The sequence below is a fragment of the Mirounga angustirostris genome, unplaced genomic scaffold (genome assembly GCF_029215605.1).
Source record: "Mirounga angustirostris isolate CCGP_5_RB_7025 unplaced genomic scaffold, mMirAng1.0.hap1 SCAF_12, whole genome shotgun sequence".
Taxonomy (NCBI): domain Eukaryota; kingdom Metazoa; phylum Chordata; class Mammalia; order Carnivora; family Phocidae; genus Mirounga; species Mirounga angustirostris.
In genome coordinates, this window is record NW_026991720.1 from 58,037,192 (window position 1) to 58,060,343 (window position 23,152).

General features: G+C 35.9%; 1 protein-coding gene across 2 annotated transcripts in view; it reads left to right on the forward strand.

Annotated features, from left to right (window-relative positions):
* Positions 1-18,570, forward strand: part of CRPPA (CDP-L-ribitol pyrophosphorylase A) — a 307,819-nt gene extending 289,249 nt beyond the window's left edge. The window contains exons 10-11 of one of the 2 annotated variants that reach the window (XR_010406512.1): positions 10,485-12,541; positions 14,134-18,570. Coding sequence is in view for 1 of the 2 variants with exons in the window: in XM_045864615.3 (XP_045720571.1) it covers positions 10,485-10,589 (105 nt within the window). In the remaining variant the exon portion in view is untranslated. Of the gene's footprint in view, positions 1-10,484; positions 12,542-14,133 lie in introns of those variants that run through there. The other variant, XM_045864615.3, reaches the window with a different exon arrangement.
* The last annotated feature ends 4,582 nt before the right edge of the window (positions 18,571-23,152 follow it).

Consider the following 23,152-nt stretch of genomic DNA (forward strand, 5'->3'; position numbering starts at 1 on the left):
GCTTTTTAATGTAATGGCAAACTGTGGAACTTGGATATTAAGATTTTGGATACTAACTAATCACCCATTTAACCAATATTTGAGTCTAATGGTCATTAACTAGGTGTCTTTTTTTTTTTAACTGCTCAAAACTATTCCAACCAATAATTCTCTCTCTCACACACACATACACACACTGCTACCAAGAAAAATGTTTGCATTAACCCATTTAAGTTTCTCCTTGTATTAAGTTTGTAATTAAAATTTTGAATATATATTTTATGGGAAAAACTTAGTCTTTCTGCTCTAAAAGAATTATCAGGATTTTTTTACCAGTAGTTTTTTTACCTGGACTATCCACTCAAGAACAAACTCTTTTGGATAATCTTTCTGTCCCTCCTATCACTTCTTGTGCATTATGGAAACAGTACCCTTTCTCCACCAAACCTAGTACGTGTTGCTTTTCTGCTTATGCAGCCATCTTATCTCAGAATGTTTGCCTCATTATCTGACTTTGTCCCCTTGACTTGGGTAAATTAGTGTAAATTTGTCAGTGTCCCTGATACCTAACTCCCAGACCAGCTATTCTTTCATAGGAGGGAGAATCATGTAGCACAAAATTCTAGCTTTTGACAGCTTTCCTGTTTCCAACTACAGATGCAGGTCTTTTCTTATTTTTATTTTCTTTATTTTATTTTTAGGAGGTTATTTCCATAAAGATGCATCCTTTATCTAAATACTTTGATATTTCAAAGATGTCTTAATAGTCACATATAAACCCAGATTTTTATAGAATTCATTAGCAAATTACCCCAGTTAGTATATATTTATTGAGTACCTACTGTGAATATAGTACTTTATTTGAAGCTATAATTTAGTTTGGGAGAGTTGCCTTTTACTTCTGCAATTTAGTTAAGAGAATAAGACCTATACATGTGTAAAGCTAATAAAAATATTAGTAAGGGATTGTGAGACAAATTATGATAATGTAAACCATTGATGTTCAGTAAAACAGATACTAGTCATCACAGCCAGTTTTTTGAAAATTGATGTGAAGTAGAAAGACAGTTATTAGGAAAGCATTTTACTAAAGAAGGAATAACTGATTATACCAGTATGGCTACAGAAGTGGATTCTGTAAAGAAGTAAGAACCATGGTTAGAAGGGTTAATTAGGTTGGTTGTGGACAGTCTTAAATGCTTAAGTGAAGAATGTGCTGAAAGTAATGTGAGTTTGATCTAATAAAAATGGTGTCCTAGTGAGATGAGAGCAGTAACCAAAGGCCAAGAAAAGTAGCCGGTTAGGACATCCTAAAGGAATCGAGCTACAGGATGATGTGGATGTAGACTTGGAGCAGTTGGAGTGTGACTGGCAAGGGATGTCACAATAGAAAGCTAGCAGGACTTAATAACTGCTGGGAGAGTTGTGTAGGATCAAAACATTTTGCTAATTAAAAGGGACATTGTGTATGAGACCACTTTTTCAACCTTTTTAAGTTGTAGAATTGATAGTATGAATGATACTATAAGAAAATAAAGTATGACAGTGTGACAAATCCCAGATCTAGAAATAATTGACACAATAATGAACTGCTTGTTTCTCATGGTAGACATCTGCTTTTTGGCTGTCCATGTTTTACCCCCCTGTATTCTGGCACTGAACACTGCATGGTTTGGGTCTTTCCTATCTTTATTCTCTGTGTCTGTTCCGCTGTGCCCCAGAGTTTTGACCAATTATTTTTTTCTTTATTTGTTTTAGGTTTGTATTTACTTATTTGAGAGAGAGAGAGAGCACATGTGCAGTGTGGGAGGGGCAGAGGGGGAGAAGCAGACTCCCCCTGAACAGGGAACCCCACATGGGGCTCATCCCAGAATCCTGAGATCTTCACCTGAGCCAAAACCAGGAGTTGGACTCTTAACCGACTGCGCCACCCAAGTGCCCCTGACCAATTACTTTTTCTTAGCTCTTCCTACAGATACTTATTGAGCACCTACAACATGGCAAGGCATGGAGAATAGAGGAGACAAAAACTGCTGTGTGAGGATCATGTTAATAAGTAAATCCAGGTGCATTTTCATAGTATTGTATTACCGAGGTTTTTAGGAGACAGTTGTTTAACTCAAATGAGCAGGAGGCAAATGCTTTTCATCTGGAGAGGACTGTTTTGTTTTTCTCAAACTCTGTGAGTAAGTGTTTTTTCCTGAAGTTTTGGAAATTTATGCACACCAAACATTCATTGTCATCTCCACTAGGGGGCAGTGTTTTACTATTAGATTTTTTTTTCCTTCTGTGAAAAAAATGTATACGATTTTTTTGATTTGGTATTATCTTACAAATGTAACAAAAAGTGTTAAAAGATTTCTAAGCCTAATTTAGCATTTTTATACATTACATATACTATATTTTTGTATATTTCTATAAATATAAATATATGTAGATATAAATGTATGTATGGATATCAATTGTGCACTTTTATTTGGAAGTTTTTGACATTTTCCTGCATTTTGACAATTTTTGCATGAGTTCACCAAAACAAGGATAGATGGCAGAAGGATATTAATATCAAAATATGAGCAACCTGAATTTCAGGAGAGTTTTGTAACTCATGGAAATTGAATTAGGCTTCAGGTATGGAATTTGCTGAGACAATGTAATGTTTACCTTTCAAAAAGGACTGTTTAATCTCCTGAGACATCTAAAGCCTAAACATGTATATACATATATTTTAACTTTATAGTTTTCCTTTTAACAGAGGACATTGTGTTCTTTAGGAATGATGTGTGTGGAGGATGAATATCTCTAAAAGTTTCCTTTCAGGTTGTCTATAAAGATTTGGACAAAATGATGTCATAGCTTTTCCTGCTATTCTTTGAGAGCATATTCCACAAAATCCACGTAAATTTGATTCTAACAGCATACTATAAATTTGTTTATGCCTCTTTAATTCAAATACTGAGAGCTGTGTAGTACAGTGATAGAAATAAATGTTTTAAAATAAACCTTTTAAAAAGTTCTTCAAGTTCATGTACACTGGGAATAGTTTTGCCCTAAGTTGTCCTTGAGAAAATGGAAGGGAACATTTAGTGAGTAAGGAATTTTGAAGATATAGGCATTATAGAAAATTGACCACTTGTATACACTTGTGAGATGTAATTTCTGTGGAACTGCAGGTTTGTTGTCCAAATAGTGGTAGGTGATGGGAAGGGGGGAAAGAAGAGCCACTAAAAATTATGGAAGTGTTCCTGTCATTCCCAATCTTCTGTGAAAACAATGACATCTCCTACTTGCCCTGATTTCCCAAATTTTGCCAATAGAAGTCCCATGAGAATTTCTGCATCAAAACTACTACGCTATTGAAGATGATAGATAAATACAACCGTAGGGAATATAGGGAAACCTACCTATCAACCAGAAAACAAACCACATACAAGAACACTGAAGTCCAGGATTCCGTTGATAAGACTTAATTGCTCTAGAGTAAATTTAGAATTACCTTATGTGTTTAAGAGAGAATATTAATTAGAACTTTTGTGCATCTTTCATCTAAACATATAGTATATTTCATCTTACTCTTGAAATGGCAAAGATAAAGAAATAGCTAAATTTGGTGTTTCTAGATAAAACCCATGCGGATTCTCATCCTAAATAATTCAGTTTGAAGGTATAGAAAATTTAAAGGGGCTATTATATATTTATGTTTCATCTAGTGTTCTTCTTAATATTTAAAAAATGTGACTTTTGAGAATCTCTTCAGGATCTCAAAGAGCAATTGTTAATGTACTGAATAAAATTAAGTACAAATTTTCTGTTGTTTCGTTTAGCTTCACTTCCACTGTATTTTTCTTAACCTCTTAAGTCAGCAGAAAGCTAAGGCCTTGTGAATTATTAATATAATTCTTTCTTGGATCTTTTATTGGAAACTAAAATATTCAAACAAAAAATGTTTTCTTTGTGAAGATTTTGAAGATTTTTTATGGAGATAAATGTTTCCTGGAAATTTGGAAACTGTTCTGTATTATTGATTTTATGGGATAACAGATGAAATTTAGTTCCCAGGATTTCAAGTCTTGGAACTAAATTTTAAAACAATTTATTTTTCTTATTAGAAGAATAAGCTGTGTTCACTATGAAAATTTTGAGAATATAACACAGAGAAGAAATAATAGCCATAAATCCATCATCCAAAAATACTCTTGTTGGGACCCTCAGTGGCTCAGTCAGTTAAGTGTCTACCTTTGGCTCAGGTCATGATCCCAGGGTCCTGCTCAGCAGGGAGCCTGCTTCTCCGTCTCCCTTTGCCACTCCTCTTGCTTGAGCTCTCTCTCTCTAATAAATACATAATCTTAAAAAAAAAAAACAACTCTTGTTAACATTTTAACATTTTCCCTCCTAGTATTTTAAGAAATCACACCCACTGTATTCTTTACTTCCTTTCTGACTGGCTTCTATTTTTTAAATACATTTGTAACCAAGAAAAAGAGTGAATGCTGCATTTCTGAGCTAGAAGTTATGTTTTTATTATTTTATAACAGGATAGAGTTAGCAATTTTTAAGATTTTTCTAAAAAAATTGACATTGCTGTGAACAGGATAATATAAAACAAGGAATTATGATGATGACAATCATATAGACTAAAGAGAAAATGCACACTAACTCATCTTGCCTCACTAAATATCCTCCTGTTTTTCTTTAAATTCAAGAAATGTATTCCTTTGATTTTTGTGTGTGATTATGTAAAAATTGGTGTGTCATGTTTAAAGTTTATGCTCTTTATGGCTGGTTAGTAGAAATTCAGGTAAACCTGAAGCCTGGAAATTAATTGCTAGAGTTACAGACAGATCATGAACTGATGATAAATTTAATTTTAGTAGATTTATTTTTTCATTTTTTTGTGGGAATTTGGGTGCTCACTTTCCCTGCAATATCTTTATGACATCTAGCCTATCACATTGCTATGCCACAATGAAATCAGCCATGATTTCTTGTTCCCTCAAATTTCTTTTTCATTCTGGACTTTGCAGCTTTTGCCTCCTCTTTTTCTCATCCTTTGGTTCCACCTCCTTCAGGAGCCTTTCCAGCATTATGTGGTCTTACCACACTCTGAATTCCCTCATCCCTTTATGCCCAGCTCTAGCTGTATTACCTTCAGCCTAGTTCTTTGAATATTTATGTACGTGACGTTGGGTTGTTTTTCTAGAAATGGGGTTGACTTTTTTTTTCCTTGTTGGTTTCATGTAGTAAACATTCCCAGGTAACATGGCTACTGAGAGAACCCATATGTGATTTTCTAAATGTCCCAAACAGGTGTTTTGATGGTGGTGGTGGAGTGTAGCAGTAGGTAAGGAAGCAGTAGGGAAATGGAATAGTAATACAGTCATAAGTATTAAGATGGTTATAGTAATAATTATTTCTCTCTTAGTTTGGATATATATGTATATATTTTAACCTGTTCTCAGGATCAATAATACTGTTTTCTGCTCTGCCCATCTCATGTTAAACCAATCCATTATTAATTTCCAAATACTGTATTTTACAGGTGTAAAATATTCTTTATTATAGATTCCCATGCTATGTTGAATATGTATATTTTTTCTTCAGTGTTTCCATCTCTTCTTTTTAACATATTAATCATAGTTATTTTGAAATCCTTGCATGCTAATTCCAACATATGGATTATGTCTGAAAACTATCCTATGTATGGATGATTTTCTCTCAAGTTTTTTTTTTTTCCCTCCTGCTTTCTGCTTCTTTACTCCTCAGGTAAGATTTTATTATATGCCATATTTGAGTTATGAAACTTTTTAAAGGCTCTAGCTTATTTTAGCTTCCTCCAAAGAATACTAAAATTTGTTCTGGCAAGCACTTATATTATTGGGAGATAAACCAGATCTTCTGGAGGCTGTTTAAACTTCGTTAGGGCAGGTTCAATTCCATTTTGTCTTTATTCCCAGGCTATAGGCATGGCCTTTTACAGCTCTCAACCAAAAGCCATGGGTATTCACCAAGATCTCTTCATTCTAGCTGGACTCATATCTAATCTCCTTGTTCTCAGTACAGTGTGGGCTCTGAATCTTTGCTCAGCTCCCCAGCTTTCCAGCAGTTATTCTTTGCTAAGCCCCACTGAGTCTTCCTGCAGAAGCTCAGTTTAGAAGTTGACCAAGAAATGAAGGGATTCTTAGCAGATTTTTAGGACTTCTCTGCAACTCCCCACTGCCAGGGACTTTGCCTGCTCAAATCCATGCCACCTTAACAACTCTAAATTGTAATCTGTGTCTTTTCTACCTGGATATACTGTCATTCTCTCCTTGGGCTCTATTTCTCTTCTTTATGGTTTGGAAAAATTCTCTCAACAAGACAGCTGGGGTGAATGTTACCTAATAGGATTTTCTTTCAAGGATTGGAGACATGCATAGGTTACTGTCCAAGAGCTGCAACAGTATTTTTACATATAGTAGATAATCAGATTTAATGGTTATGTGTGATGAGAGGGTGATGTTATGGACGAAGTTAGTGCACACCATAAAAATAATTCTAACAGCTATTATCAATGGATATTTACCAGGCATCTGTGGTTTATGTGTCTTGTCTGATGCAGTCGCCACAGAAAAGTGGTGAGGCAGCTAATATTGTTATCATATTTTTAGAAAAAAAAAATGGAGAACTGTGAAACTTACATAATTTGCTCAAGATCACTTGAAAATTGTTAAAGGCTGTATTTGAATACCAGCAGTCTCATTCTAGAGTCAGTGCCTTTATCAATTGCACAATTTATGAAAAGAATAGTGTATTTTATTTAAGGAATATACAAATGGGCTGGCACACACAAATAAATTAACTTTGTAACTCAAGTTTTGTAATTCTGGCACAGAAACATTGTATAAATCAAGAGAAATATTTTGAAATTGAACACATACTTTTTTGAAAAATAATACACTTTGTAGTGTTCAGGATAGCAGAGAGTCACTATATGCCCTGTACCCAGTCTCCCTTATTTTTAACAACTAAAGTCCTATAGTTTATTCAGATTTCATTAGTTTTAACTAATGTATTTTCTTTAATTTCAGGATGTCCTATTACTTTTAGTTGGTCATGTGTCCTTAGTTTCCTTTTGTCTATGACATTTTCTCAGACTCGTTTTTGATGAACTTCACAGTTTTGAAGAGGACTGGTCATATATATTGTAGGATGCCCTTCTATTGGAATATGTATAATGTTTTCCTCATGATTAGACTGGGGTTATGGGTTTTGGGTAGGGTGACCACAGCAGTCAATGCCATTTCGTTACATTGTATCAAGAATGTGTACTGTGAACATGATTTTTCAGCATTCATGTTGACCTTGCTTACTTAATTTTAACATTAAATATTTTTATTATATAATATTTGGAATACACAAAATACATACACACACACACACACTTGTGTGTGAATGATAATAAAATCATCAGCTGTAAGGCCCCCCCACCCTGTTCCCCCCTACCTCCTCAATTAAAAACAGTGGTTTGAATATCTACTGCAGCAAGAAATGCTTTTTTAAAGATCTGTTTGAATTTACCTTTTTTAAAAATTGCATTAGCAATGCTTTTATAGAGATAGAGAATTTTGAGATGACTTTGAAATCCATACATTGTTTGAACACCTGCTCTTTGTACATAGTAGAATTTTCTGAGTATAGGTGGGTCTCACCATCTTGTTTAATCACTTTTTGAATTTCTGTATTTTTCAGGGATAAAATGATTGAGCTCAGGCAGAAAGAGAAAATAGTGAAATAACATTGGTTCTTCTCACTGAATTACACTCATTCCAAATGATGCCTGTAGAAATTGCATAAATAAATTAACTTTTAAAAGAACATTCTTAAATTCATTAGTTAAAGGTAGGTAAGTTATGGAGCTATCAAATGGGAATAGATTTATTCTAAGACTTAGAAATGTGATTTTCTAGCCCTAGTTTCTTAGATTTTTCCCCTTCATGTATTGCTCTCCTGCTTTCATTATGATAAGTATAAACAGGTTTCAAAGAGGCTATACAGATAGTCTTTTTCTGTTTATTTTTAAAGGGGAAACTAATTTTCATCATCTATGTCTCAATTTAATAAATAAGACAGGCGTAGACGTGTATTATAAACTCTGCAATATTGTAATTAATCATTAAGAGGGACAAATACATATTTAGAGTTAATTTGTATTTTGTTCCATTTTAGAATATTTATGTATGTATTTATGAATGAAGTGGCATGAATGATACCTACTCCCATATAAGTGAATCACATTTTAAGTCCAGACATATTTGGCTTTAGAATGGTTCATATGTGATTTAGGTCTTGTGATATTCAGGAAGCCAGTACAGCCTTTGAAATTCAATACTAAATGTCACTAAAACTCACAAGATGCAAAGTAGCCACGATTTAACCCTTGTGGGTTTTCCCCAGCTCCACCCCCTAGAACACAATCAGGGAAATTGATGGAAAAGTGTAGTTGAAGCAGAGGTGGTCTCACCACCATCCTCATAGATGAGGAGCCTAGGGCCTCTGGGCTGATGAAGGTGTGGTAGTGGAAAGGTTTTGATAATATTCTTTGTACCATTGCCAGGCGTCCCGCCAAATACGCAAATAGGAGTAAACAAAGTAACCAAAAAGTGGTCAATGTTAACAAATGAGTTAAACTGAAAGGGTGATGATACCTCTATCATAGCCTTCTTTGCTTTGAATTCATTATAATTTATGGAGTGCTACATGTGGTAGGCATTGAACTAAGTATTCCATATTCAAAGACAAAATGAAAAATTCTTTACCTCAAGAAACTCATCATCTGGGGGAATAGATGGTCAACTAAAAAGACTATTAGAATTCAGTGTGCTGGAGGAATTAATAGCTGTGGAAACAGAAATTCGCCTCACCCAACTGGGCTGGGGGATAGGGATCCGGGTAGATTGCAACCATTGATAACTGGGTGGAACCACAAAGAATAACTAGGGTCAGCTAATCCAGGAAAGGAGTGAGATAGCTTTCCTGGCAAAGGAATGAAAGTTTAGAAAAATAGCTTGTTTGGGCAATCTTAACGCAGTTCTGTGTGGCTTGGGGAATTGAGTGATTATAAGGGAATGGCAGAAAAAGGATGGAAGGATATAAATGTAAAGGGTTCTGATTTGACCCTGAAGTTCAGAGGTAGCCTTGAAAGGATTTTAGGCAGGGTAGTAATGTGATCAGATCTATATGTTAAAATAAGTATTTTGATTGCTGTGTGGGAAACAGGGTAGAAGAGGACAAGACTTCAGAGAGGCTGTTTATGAGATTGTTTCAGTAATTGAGGATGGAGATGTTTTGCTGGCAGCGGCAGTTTGAATGGAGTAAATGGATTCAAGAAACGATAAGAAGGTAGAAGCAGTAGGTACTAGTGATACACTGAACACTAGGAAAAGGTGTTAAGGATGTTGCCAGCATTTAGAAGTTGGTTACCAGGTCCCTCTTCCTGAACCTAGCACAATTCACAACACAGAGACCCTAAAGATATTAGCTCTGTTTTGACTTTCTCTTCCCCTTCATCCCCCTCAGGAAACCTAAACAGTTGGAGTAAACATATATTCATAGGCAATATGATTTCACAGGCAAAACCACATTTTAGCAACTTGTGAGAAACTCATTTCACTAATGTGCCTGATCCTTACTTCACAAACAACAAGCCATTTTTATTTTTCCTCCCAGACCAGTATTCACAGTTTATAACAAAGTCTTTTGTTGGAGAACACTCAGAAACAAGATGAAGGAAAGGCTTGCATCATCGGTGAAATATTCACACTTGAGTGAAGAGCCAAAGTTGGTCAGATATTGGATCAAGGGAAAATCTTTTGTTTCATACTGCTAGGATTTGAAATTGTGTCAGTGTTTTCTTGGTATCTTCAGCAGATACATTTGGTATATAATGAAAAGTGCTTGCAAAAGCATTTCTCCTTTATTTGAGGGACGACGTGCATACCAGTAGCTATGGTCTGAGTTCCAGAGGGTGCCAAGTCCAGAGAGCAGGGGACCTTGAAAAGTGGCTCCCTGAACTCATAAAAACAGGAGGGTGGTGGTGGACAGGGGCTGAGTGGTGGAGGAAATGAGAGATGTTGATCAAAGCGTAAAAACTTCCAGTTGTAAGGTGAATAAGTTCTGGGATTTTAATGTATAGCATGGTGATTATAGTTAACAATATCGTATACTTGGCAGTTGCTAAGAGAGTAAATCTTGAATGCTCTCACTACCCCTCAATGGTAACTGTATGAGGTGATGGATTAACTAACCTTTTTGTAATAATCATTTCATAATATATAGGTATATCAAATCATCACATTGTACACCCTACACTTACACAATGTTACATGTCAAATATATCTCTATAAAGCTGATGGGAAAAAAAACTAAAAATGAAGAAATATTAAAAGATAAAAGTAACTATTAAATTTAATGTGTGACATATTTTCTTTTTAAAATAATTATTGTTTTATCCTTTTTTTTTTTTTTTCCAGGATGAGCAGAGGCTACAGGCAAGTTTAAGGCAAGGAGTCACAATTATTGCCACCTTAATCAAAGAAAGAAATTCTGGACTTGTTGGTCAGCTACTGGTAGCATGAAGAACACAGAGAAAATTATGTACCAGGTTTTTAGAAACATTTACCTAGGTATCTCTGCTGTGCTTCCCTCCCTATTGTATGTGGTAGAATGTTTAAGTTGTCTTTTATGTCTCACAGTTTGTAGGATGTGACGTTTGGGTTATAGAAATGAATCAGTGTTTATATCTGTGAAAAAAATACTCTTGTGCATGTCAAATATAAATTAATCAGAAAATATGCAAATGGAAAGTAATAACCTTCATGTAATCTTCTGCAAAGGCATGAAAAATCAAATAGAAATCATGATGGATGAGCTAATCTTCCTAGGAATGAGAATTTAGAGAACTTCAACTGTGGTCTAATCTCTGTGTTAATTAGTAAATCACATTATCATGAAATGAGTAAAAAAATTGAGAATAATTTTTAATTCTAAAATTGTCCTCTTAGCAACTGATATTTTTGTTTTCTAATTTTCCACACCTTAAAAAATAAATAAAAGAGACAACAGGGAACTCTGGTTCTAATATTTTCACTGTTGGCCTCACATTACTCTAGATCCATAAAGGAGATGTAATTCCCTCCTGCTTTTCTGTTTTAAAATTCTATGTTTTCCTTGGTTTATGAAAAATAATTTTGACTTATTTTAAAAGGTCTCTGATTTTTCTGAATGCCTTTAAAAGAAGACCAAAAATCTTCATAAAAGTGAAATTATTTTGGTCAGTCCCAAGTTAGTCTTTTCTGAAAGGTAGGGAGTCATAAATTATTTTTTGATACAGATACTACTGTCTTTTTAATTTTAAATTTTTATTTAAGTAGGCTCCACGCCCAGCATGGAGCCCAATGCAGGACTTGAACTCACGACCCTGAGATCAAAACCTGAGCTAGATCAAGAGTAAGACTCTTAACAGACTGAGCCACCCAGGTGCCCTGATATTGCTGTCTTTTAAAATCATGTTGTTACTCTTTCAAATTTCCACTGGTATATACATCTTAAAAGTGTAAATGATTTTTGCTTACATTAAATTTTGCAAAAAATGTATATACAATCATTAGAGATAACTTTTATTCTCTTTTTACACATTAGATCAGATTCCAAGGCTTAGGTTACTTGTGGAAACTATAGAAGTTGCATGAGATGTTATCAGTTAAACTGTGACAATTTCTATAAAATTTCTTCTTAACATGTTGGATGATTTTCCCTGTTTTTATCTAGGACCTATATTAGTAGGAGAGTTTATATTTTACATTTAAGTAATAGTAGAATATAATGGAGTAATTACTTCAATTCATACTCCTAAATGAAATGTGTTATTTCAGTGTAGCTTGGATCTAAATTCCTGGGCTTACCACTTTTTTTTTTTCTCTTTCTCTAGGGATGATAAAAAGCATGAATGATTTAATTCAAAACTGTGATGGTGAAAGTATGTGGGCAATGTGTAGATTTTGGGGCTAGAACATCTGTGTCATTGTTAAGGCGGTGGGTTGACTGTTGTGAAAAGGTCCACACATGAACCTTTTGAAGTCTTCAGGTGAAAATGTTTTAAGGACTCGGAAGTGGTTATAAAGGCAAATAGGAAAATATTATCAGGGTTTTAAAGAGAAAGTGACTTTAAGTAAAAGGCAGAAACAGTATATCTATGGCACAGCAAAATTACTGTATCAATTGAGTGCTGGTTAAGTCATCTTAAATTCCAAATTATTAATGGATTGTTGAGCCAGACAAGAATTTATCTGGGAGCGATGATTAATGACTTTACCCTAGGCAATCTTAAACTGTGACTGAAATAATCACCACCTTCCGCATCACCCTTATCATCTCATTTGATTTTTTTCCTTACAGTTTACAAAGTGATTGACAGCTTTGAAAATAATTTGAAGAAGTCTTCCCACATCCTTTATTGTGTGGATGGAACTTGAGGTTCAGAGATCTTAGCTACCTTGTGGAGAGCCCTGTGGCTGCCTAATAACAAGAGGTAGAGATTAAACTCAGGACCACTAATGCTAAGTTTGAAGCTCAGCTCCCTGTTTAATTATGATGCTGGCAAAGGACATCCAGCTGAGAGGCTGTGGGAAGTAAGCCAGAAGCTCTCAGTGAGCACTGGGGGAATGGACAAAGAGGGACAGATCATCCCAATGACCAGAGGAAAGTCCTGAAGCTTATAGCTTTCCAGCCATCTTTCCAACATACAGAAATTGTAGCTAGGGGTGAAGGAAATGGAAAGAATTATTGGCCAAGAGAGAAAGATAAATTGGTTGTTCTTAGTGTCTGAGAGATCCAGAGGCAACTTTATTGTTAAATTTTCATCACTGCTTCTTTCATGGGAACTGTCTATTTTCACTTTATTTTCTAAAATGTCTCCTAAAATAATAGTTAAGTTATGCTTCAGCATTGCCCAAATTGCTTTCTACCTGTGGAAAATTTTGTGAATAACTATTTTCTTTCTAAATGTTTGCTAGTTAATTAAATGCAATTTAGTTAGACTTTTATGGAATTTAACAGTGTGATCAGTGGTTTGGCTAATGACATATTGGTAAGAGGTGCAATTTTTTTTCATAAAACTGCTCAGTTTGAGAGATAAGTTGTTGGAAGTATATGAATTTATGGGTAAGAATTGGACCCCTATGTTCTACCAGAGCCATTCTTCCTGTGGTCACTTCAAACGTTTTGCATTGGTTTAACAGGTAAACTCTTTTTTTTTTCATGCTGGTTATCACTATCAAATTTTACTTAGTACATGTAAATATAATGATCATTTTATAAAAATCAAGTTGCAGTAGAACATTTTCTTATATTAAATCTGCAAATTTTATTTCCTTTTAATGTTGAAACTAATTAGGCCAAGGAAGAGTAAATAATATTTGAATTAAAATGTTACAGCCATTTTGATGAAGAAAAAGTGAATTTATTTTCAAAGTTTAATTAAAAAATAAACAGAATAAATGAAAAAGTATGTATCATTTTAGGATTTGTTAGTACGGTTCAAAATAAGTGAATTAGAACTGGCTTGTGGGTGGTTTGGGCATTGTACCATTTATATATGTTCTTGTACATTTTTAGTTTCAAAATTAAAAAATGTGTGCATTTTTTAAATGAAAAGTAACACACTATTAAAGATTCTCAGTATATTCTCTTTTAAGAAAAAATACGTGATTGATAAATAACTAAATACTTAATGGTATTTTAAAATCCAATGGCAATTATCATTGATATTTAGTGTGTATATACATATTTTTTCATACTAACCTGATCACAATTGAATAACTAAATATAACATTTACTCTCAAAAAAGTAACAGTGTGATGTTTTATATTACAGATGGAATTTGAGATCCAGATTTATTATTCTGTAAGATATATTAAAAATCTGCAAAATCAGAAGTCTCATTTAGATTTTTTTTCTTCTTCCCCTCATATTTAGCAGGTATCCTAGCAATTACAGTGGCCATTAAGGATATAAAAGCTCTATTCAGTCACAATGGAAAAGAGTATTGTGATCAGTTAACAATGTCTGCATGGGCGTAGTGCATTGAATTCTGGTTCAGAAATATTCTTTCTCTCCACTCAGCTCCCATAGGAAGAATATATGTGCATTTGTTGACTTTGGGATTCATCGTGTAACCTGCTCTGACCAGTAGAGTGAGGCCGAAGTGGCCGTGCATGACTGAGGCTAGCCTCGAGAGACTTTGCATGTTGCTGCTTGCTCCTTTCTGCTCTTGCCCCCACCTTGAGAGGAACATGTCCTGCCCGGCCCGCTGTCTCCAAAAGGAAAACAAAGCCCAGATCAGTCGATCTCCAGCTAATCAACAAATGGATGAAGAAGCCCAACTGAGATCAGCAGGGCTCCCTAGGCCAGTTCAGGTGACCTCCACCAGGCAGGTGAGCTGCATAAATGCTCCTTGTTTTTTGCTAGTAGTAAGTTTTGAAACTTTGTTGCACGCCAAGTGGTAGTCAAGAAGCTCTGTGGCGGTGCATGACATATTTGTCCTCACAAGCCTAGGAGGTATCTGGAGACACACATGTTGCTAAAGTAGAATGCTTATGAGGAGAAATGCTGGTCAGAGTCATGATCCCAAAGTATGAGAAGGTTCTGAAGGTTTTCAATAGTTATGAAAAGAGAAAAATAGACCTGAATGTTTTAGAAAAATTTACAAAAGAGGTTAAACTTTCTTAGGCCTAAGATGATTTTGAGTTAAAATACAGGCACTTAAAATAATAGTAAAAATAGCTAACATTTATTGAATGATTACTCTTGTTCTAGAAACTGTTCTTCATGCTTTGCCTACCTTTGTTTTTTCTTCAGAATAACTCTGTGTACTGGTACTATACCAATCTCTATTTAAAAAACAAGGAAACCAAGGCACATACATTTTAAATAAACATATTCAGACTCACCCAAGCAGCAAGTGGGAGAAACGAGATTCAAATAGGCTTCTCTCACTTTAGAGCTTATATTCCTAACACAGTGCAATGCAATATTACAAAACATACTATTCTAAGATCCCTTAAAGAATGATCCTCAAAGATGGAAATCTCAAATACCTTTTTTTTTTCTTAAATAGCAAGAGAAAAAAAAAAAGGCTCAATCCCATTGTCTTCCATTGTTTCTGTAATGTTCCTTTCCTTTGCCCATCACCACCCCCAACACACAAACATATTTTGGAACGTCCCTGGATCTGCACATGTCAGTATACTCAACAAGGACTGATAGCGACCTACAGTTACTATCAGTGCCATCCATCTCTGTGGGCTCTAAAGTTGTAGGAGTTTGCTCAGGCAGTGAATGATCAGACATACGTAAATAACGAAAGTGTAAGATTAAAAAGTAGAAGTAAGTACTTTCTTGATGAACCAGAGTTGTGTAGGGCCATTTATGTCCCAGCACACAAGACAACATGCAAAGAGAAGCAGAAATCCATTCATCATGTTTATAGGAGAAAGGAAAGTCTAGAAAAATGCCTAGGTGTGAGGAGTCTTCCCTAGCCATTAGACAGTCCTAAGCATATATCACAATATTTGCTCAATGGGAAGATTTGGGGGTGAATGGTGTCCAGTGTGATGCGCTAGATCGGAAAGGAGCCAGATTGTTTTCTCTTACCATCTGAAATATTGAAATCTTTGATTTTTACAAATGTCTTCACAGCTGAAATGCATTATGTAAATTCATTCTCTACTTAGTTGAGGATGCTACCAAATAATCTGAGCGGTTGTTAAAACATCTGGGTCTCTTTAGCAGCACGGATAAAGCCTGACTTGTTAAGTGCACTTTTTCCCTTCCAGTTTACCCTTAATTAATCCTTGCAGGGTCTCTGTGAGGTAGGTCTGTATCAACCTTGCGACGTGACAGTTGCAAAAACTCATACGCAGAGATTAAGGAACGCCTGATCGCCCAGCATACTGAAAGCCAAACTGGGTTTGGGGATGCAGAATTTCTGACTCTCTCTGGACAGTTTTTCCAGGAATGAGATTATAACTAGGAAGGGTTGTTCTTTACTTAAGGTTTTTTTTTTAAAAAAAATCTGATTTAAATCTGCATCCAGAATTTTACCTGGATGCATTCCCTCATTTTCCATTTTGCAAAATTGCAGCTCAGCCCAGAGGCAAAAACTTCACCAAGGCAATCCTAGTGATCTTTTTGACCCGAATGGAGACATGATTTGAGATTCCACAAGGAAGCCAATTTTGTAAGAATTTCCACTAGTCTGTAGACTGTAATAATTGGGTTATTTGGATAAGGTTTGGCAAAGCATCTTGAAGATTAACTGAATGAGGTTTCTGGAGGTTTGCCATTCTGGAGCTATCCATTTTGTTCTTTGTTCTACCTCATTATAAAATGGGCTATTGAAATTGGTTGGTTTGTTGGTATGTGAGGTTTTTCTTTTTTTCCCCTTTCTTATTCTTTACATCTGAGCCCTTAATTTGGTTGAAGGCAAGCTCTTCAGTCTAAGTGGATAACAAACATCCCTTTGAGGAGAAGGAAATAGATGATAAAATCTGCATGTTACTAATTTTTTCAATAGTTTGAAGGAATTTCTCTCCCATCCTGTGTGTGTTTTTAAGACCCTGTTAAGTTCATAGTTCCTTTTTCTTGTTTGAATAGAAAAATGATTCTCTTTAATCCCCCCTGAGTGTTAAAAATGTATTATTGAACGGCCCAGTTCAGGAATTTAGTTCCCTCTTACACTGAATGGAGGTATGTATGACCTGATAGTCAAAGAATGCTATTCAGAGACATTTCCGCCTGTTTGTTTCTTGGATCAGTTACTGTTCACATAAAGTCTGGAAAGAAGCCAAAACGTGTAAACAAATTAAGAATTTTGAGTATCCCAGTGGGAATATCCGTAAGTTCTACCAGGAACCAGGAATTGAAGATCAGTGCAATATGCTTTCATGGGACAGCCAGGAGAGGCAACTATAGACCAAATATTCTTGGCTTTGGTTTGGGAATCTTAATGGATATTAAAAGATTTGGGTTAATGATGGAGTTATGCATACCACTAGTTTTTCCCAAACGTATATATGTTGCCTAAATGGAGTTTCATTTTTCTTTCACTAACTTTTAGTTCCTTAATATCAACAAACTTTCAACTCTGAAGCTCCTGCTTGATATTATTTCAGCAGATAAAATATGTAATATGTAAATTATTTATCTTTATCACTAATAATTAGTGATGCTACACATCTACATTAATCTGTGACTACAGTGAATGACAGTTTGGTGGACTGGGGATTTTTCCTCTGGTGTTTTTTTGATATAGTCTCTTCTTCCAACTATCTATCTCAGCATGTGAATTGAAAATTGTGGTCTCTTTATTTCCTTTATTTCCTCCAGAAATAAAACTTAAATGTAAAACTTCCCCTTAATTTTAATTTCCTTTAAGCTATTAAAAGTTTTATTATCATTATGATATCTCTATTAATTTCTTCTTCATTTTCTGTGTGTGTGCATATGTATATGAATATGTGTGTGGAGAGAGAATGTAGAGAAAGAAAAAAGTGTGAATATGTTATTTTCATGTCCACGTTTTTTTTTTTTTAAGAATTGTTATAAAAAATGCACTGTGACCTTGTGCTTTGTATGCATGTGTAGGAAGAACTTATAGAGATTCACTATCGCTGATTTAGCAAAGTGTATCTCAAATAGGAAAAATAGAGAAAATATACCTCATACACAATAAATACATAGTAATTTGCATAATTAACAATACTGATTGGCAATGCAGATTCAACACAATTTTTAAGTAATTGTATAAATTTAGTAATGGAGGCCTCACCTAGCCCCTGACGTAAAGTGATTTCACACTCTTGTTTTGTAAACCCACATTGTTAAAATGAACCCATGTGGTTTCCACCAGTGGCCAACCTGACTCACAGTATCCTCCCTGCAATTTCATGAATGCTCTAGAAATAAGTCCCTTCATTTCTTTTACTCTTTATTTTTCGCTGCGTTGCCATACTATAACCTCTGTTACTAGTGACGCTCATGAGAAAGCCACTCTGGGCTCTGCTACCTCTCGTCCTGTCTCTGCCTGTGTGTCCCACTGCAGCCCCAGAGGAGGGATTCCTTGTATCTGGGGTATCGATCTTGGATGTTCTTACAGCTCCCTCAGAGAGCTTGATCAAGGAGTCATCTTTCTGTTGCAGCATGGATATGTTCTGCTGCGAGTGAGAAGCAAAGGTAGACTGTCACTCACATCAGGCCTGTCTCCACTTGGCTCACTATCAGAAACACTGGATTGCTGAAGGTTTGGGCCCCATCATTTCTGGACCAGAGAGCAAGCAGTGCCTACCCTCTACTGCACCCTCACTTGAAGAACCTGTCATATCTCAAGATGAGACACTCCCCCAAGTGGGTGATGGCACGATCATCCCTTCTCTTCAAGACAAATTGTCATGTGGCCAACACGTTAACCAGAAAATAGTGTGAATAGTGATACATTTCCTAAAGTCTGGATTTTTTTAGTCTTAGCCATGGTCAACTTGCAACACTAAGACAATGATCTTTTTTTTCCCAAAAAATATCTCTTATCTAACTGGGAGAAATATTTTATGGGACATAAATAAAGACCATTTTGAAAAGTGACACAAAGTAAGGGTGAAGTATGTAAAAGAAGGACTCTGCCTTTTTTTCTTTACACAATCTCTGTCATCTTTATTAGAGCAAAAGAGTGCTTAGGGATAGTTATTCAATACTAGTTACCATTAAGTTGCATTTTAATCTTTTCCTAAAAATGTTTGCATATCTGATGTACCCGTCATGAGAGCTCAGTTAGCCCATATATGGCAGATGAGCCTGAAGCTTCTACAGGCTGGTGAGATTCCTGAGATCACACAACTCACAGGGGGCACGGCCAGTGCCAAGATCCAGCATTTTTTGAATTTCCTCTACACTTCTCATCAATAGGATCAAAAAGTTATCAGTAACTATAAGAAATGTTATAAATGACATTAAGAAATGACTAATAATAGATACGGTGATAAAAACTGTTGAGAATCTACTTAATCAGTTGTGTTCCAGTTTTTGTTTTGATTTCTTCTATAGGCCTCAGGCCAACTGGCAGAGTTAGTCATTAGCAACAGATGTGTGTCTCCTGGTGAGTAAGATGAGAACTACACAGCAGACCAAATCCAGACTTACTGAGCATCTCTTATGTTCAAGACCTCTAGGTCCTATGGAAATTCTGCAAGGAGATAAAATAGGATTCCTATTCTCCATGGCATTTTCTCTGGCAAGGTGAGAAAAACAAATGAAAATTATGACAATGGAAAGTGATGTGGTAAAGGGAAATAAGTGGTATATTTGGCATTGATAGGAGTTCAGAGGAGAGAAAGTTTGGACATTTGAGGTGGAAGATCCTTTGTCTCATTATGGCCTTAGTCATTAAGATTTCACTTACGCTCATACTTAATTTCTTCCTGAAGCCTTCAAGTAAGACAGCACATCCTCTTTTACCAGTTTTCACATAGCACCAGTGGATAACTTCACTTACTGATTACATATTTTATTGAAATGTTCTCTTCATACATCTCTGTCCACTTTTAAGATGTAATCTCCTTGAGGCTAAGCATTAAGTTTTTACTATCTGGTTAATGCCAGTTTTCATCAAATGTAACAGTAACCTGCTAAGGTCCCTTTCAGGCATGAAATTTAATTTCAGTCTCTCAACAGTATCAACACCCTTTAATTAAGCCTTTATCTGTTCAGATATAAACCCTTGAGAAATGTACAATATTGTTTAGCAAGAGAGATGGAACACCTAGATCACATGATATCTAAGACTCCATTGGAGCCTCTGTAATGTGTCGGAATCTCAATTCATAAATTTGTGTGTCTAAAAATACCTATGTTTAAAAAACCAACTTATATCTGATTCCAAGCTCCAATCCTATGGGGTTAGAGTAAAAGTCGACTTCAGGCATCCTGCAGGCTCCTTTCACATCAGGGATATAGGAAGTCTAGGAAGTCCCTGGGTCTCAAGAAGCATCAGAGCATCCTAACTGCCCCTCTGGTCCTCAGCTGTCAGTCCCCACTCTTCTCACGGGGCCAACAATAAAACCCCAACCTGGGTCCCATCATCCCCTTCCTGATCTGTTTCTCTTCCTGCCTTAAAGTCTTTCCTCTGTTCCCATTACTCAGGGATCATTAGTAAATCTAATGGAATTTGGCTTTTACACCAGAACAACAGCACCTGTAATTTTAGGTTCTTTCTGCTTTCCCTCTTTCCAAAATCCCCACAGCAAGAATAAAGCCAGGGTACAAGCTCTAAATATAAGTGGGAGGAAAAAGCACAAAAAACAAAACACAAATGAATTACTCAAGTAATTGTGGCTTCCATATAGTAAGTATTAAAAGAGGGATGCAGATGATGACTGCTACTCATTTCAGCACCGTTGTCTGGTCTCTCCTGAACCCCTCCCCACCCAACAAATACCACGTAAAGATCCTACTTACCAAAAATGTTTACCCTTGGATTTGTTACTATTAAGTTAAACTTAAAAAACGGAGGTTCTCTTTTCCTTCTCAAGTTTCATTTGTTCCCCAAATTCACATCTTGTCAATATTAATAGTGCCCCACTCTAATCCCTCTTTGGGAGTTTTGGACCCTGTTGTTTAACCTTGTCCCACAGTTGTTCCTTATGCATCTCTGTATCTTTCTTTGAATTATCCATTAAATCTAGGCTCACTTCTCCATTTCTGCCATCGTGTTGGTTTCTGCCCTCATCACTATAAGCTACTCATGCCTTATATGCCACACACACCAACAAACCTCTTGCCATTTCCTGGTAACTCTATTCTTTTGCCTTGCACCTTTTAACACATTGTTACTGCCTGACCTGCTCTATTCTGTTATCTTTTTATACATATTTTAATCGTTGCCTCTGCATCTATACTTACATAGTTCTTTTCCTGCCATTACAGAACTTATAGTATTTTACCACTAGACAACTTAAAAGTAGAGGACATGTTTCACACACCTCTATTTTCCTTGAAACTAGAATAGTAAATGTTGGTAACAGGTGTAAAAGAAGTTTGGCAGGCAGGCAGGCTTAACACTGAGTGAGCCTCCCAGATTTTCTTTCCCTTCGCTAAGCCATGTAAATGAAGCTCTCCGCATTCTGCATTACTGACCCACAATCTTCAGTAATGTTCTACCTACTTCTCTAGCAAGTAAATCCACCATTTGTCTTTCACTAGGGCCCATCATCTTAATCCACCTCTCTAAATTTCCTGTCTAAATGTACTCTTTAGGCCAAAATGCACCTGCTGTGCAATCGGGCCTGTTGCTTTGCTGACCACACACCTGCTGTGCACTTTGACTTGTGTTCTTGCTCATCCTAGGAGCATGGCGCCTGTCCTCTGTTGATTCAATGCCCATCCTTCCTGCAAGATTCAGTCCTGTTTCCACTCTACTAGCATAGCTTCCCTGACCTCTCCATTCCTTAGAGTACTTAGAAGATACAAATTCCTAACAGTTTACATGCAGAGTCAGGCACACTAATTTGTATAGTATTTTTCTCCATGGTTTAAGGACAAGTATCATATCTGAGTTTATAATTGGCTGCTCTCCAAGGCCTAGATATGCTTTGAGCACACAGTGAGCGTTTCATAGACATGGAGAATATTGACTTGGTAGGGCTTAATCATGAAGTGGTTGTCGCATTTGCAACTGTGGCAGAAGTAACTTCTATTACCAGCTATTTCGGACACTGCATTAGATGTTTTATGCACTGAAATTTAATTTCATCTAACGGAGGATACATGTTCTGATGTGTAACTTACACATATCAGTCTTCGCGTAATTTTATAATTATCCTCTTTTGTAATTTTACTCTTTAGGTCCTGTTATAGTGGTGCCTGTGATTTTTATTTAACAGAGAGTGCTTAAATGGTTAGGAATTTAACATTCTCCGACAAGGAAAAGGAAAAGAGCAGGAAGGAAGTCAGTTGTCAGATCATTTATGAGTGGCCCCTGAGCACCTGATCAATTGTGCACTCTCATAAAAAATACTTCAAGTCCTCGATAACTGGCCTTTGTAACAGGCTTTTAAAGCGTAGTCTCCTTTAAAGTGTACTTTTTACTTCAGTCTTTTCTTAAGGTATACAAATAATTCAAACAAGCTCTTGAAATCTTTTTATATATCTGCTGCTTTAATGGAAGCTAAGCTCCACCTGGTGGTAGAATTTGCTATTCTTGTTTGGACTTCGTTGTGCACCCTGATTATTTCAGCAGGAAAACAGAATCTGTATGTATCTCTGTATGTGCATGCATACATACTTATATACAGTACTGTGTGTGTGTGTGTGTGTGTGTGTTTTGCAGGCTTTCCTGTGTCACAAAAGTTGTGAAATGTGCTTGTACTTATTTTACTGACCTTGACCTTTAAAACATGGCATTCAGCCCTCAATGATTATGTTTTATGATGTTCAGTCTCTGAGCAATGACCATAATGATCTTACTGTGAAAAGCACAAACCAAGTCTTTCCTCTCACACGTCTCATATCAAAATAATTTTTTTGAAAAACTTGATTTATGCTTTGATAGTGAAGGAAGTTTATTTAAAGTCCCCTATGATTCATAGGAAATCATAAAAATAAAATGGAGAAAGGTTTGAAAATATTGTCATATTTTAATACTGGATAGTCCACCCCTTTACTCAGTACACAACTATGTTCTTTCTCACAAGCATGTGAGAACATTATTATGTATACCTCTTATGTTGAGTGACATTGGATAGCATTTAGCTTTATAAGAACTAGAAAATTCACCGGATTTCACACACTGGAAGCCCTCCAGCAGGATTTTACCTATGGGTATGGTTATTTTCATACTTATGTTAAAATATGAAATTGTTGCCTATGTTTGACAATTGGTAAGTTTCATTGTAAAAATGCAGCTACCTAGCAATAAGAGGACTTTATTTTTTGCAAGGCAAGTGATTCCAATCTGAGGAGTAGCTACTCCTTTTTCGCTGGGGCACACGCTCTAATCTTCCACAAGCCCCACCACTCCTTAATGACCAGACTCTGTATCATTGTCTTCACTGCCTGGCTTCTACAGGTATTAGCATTTATGACCGCTGTTATT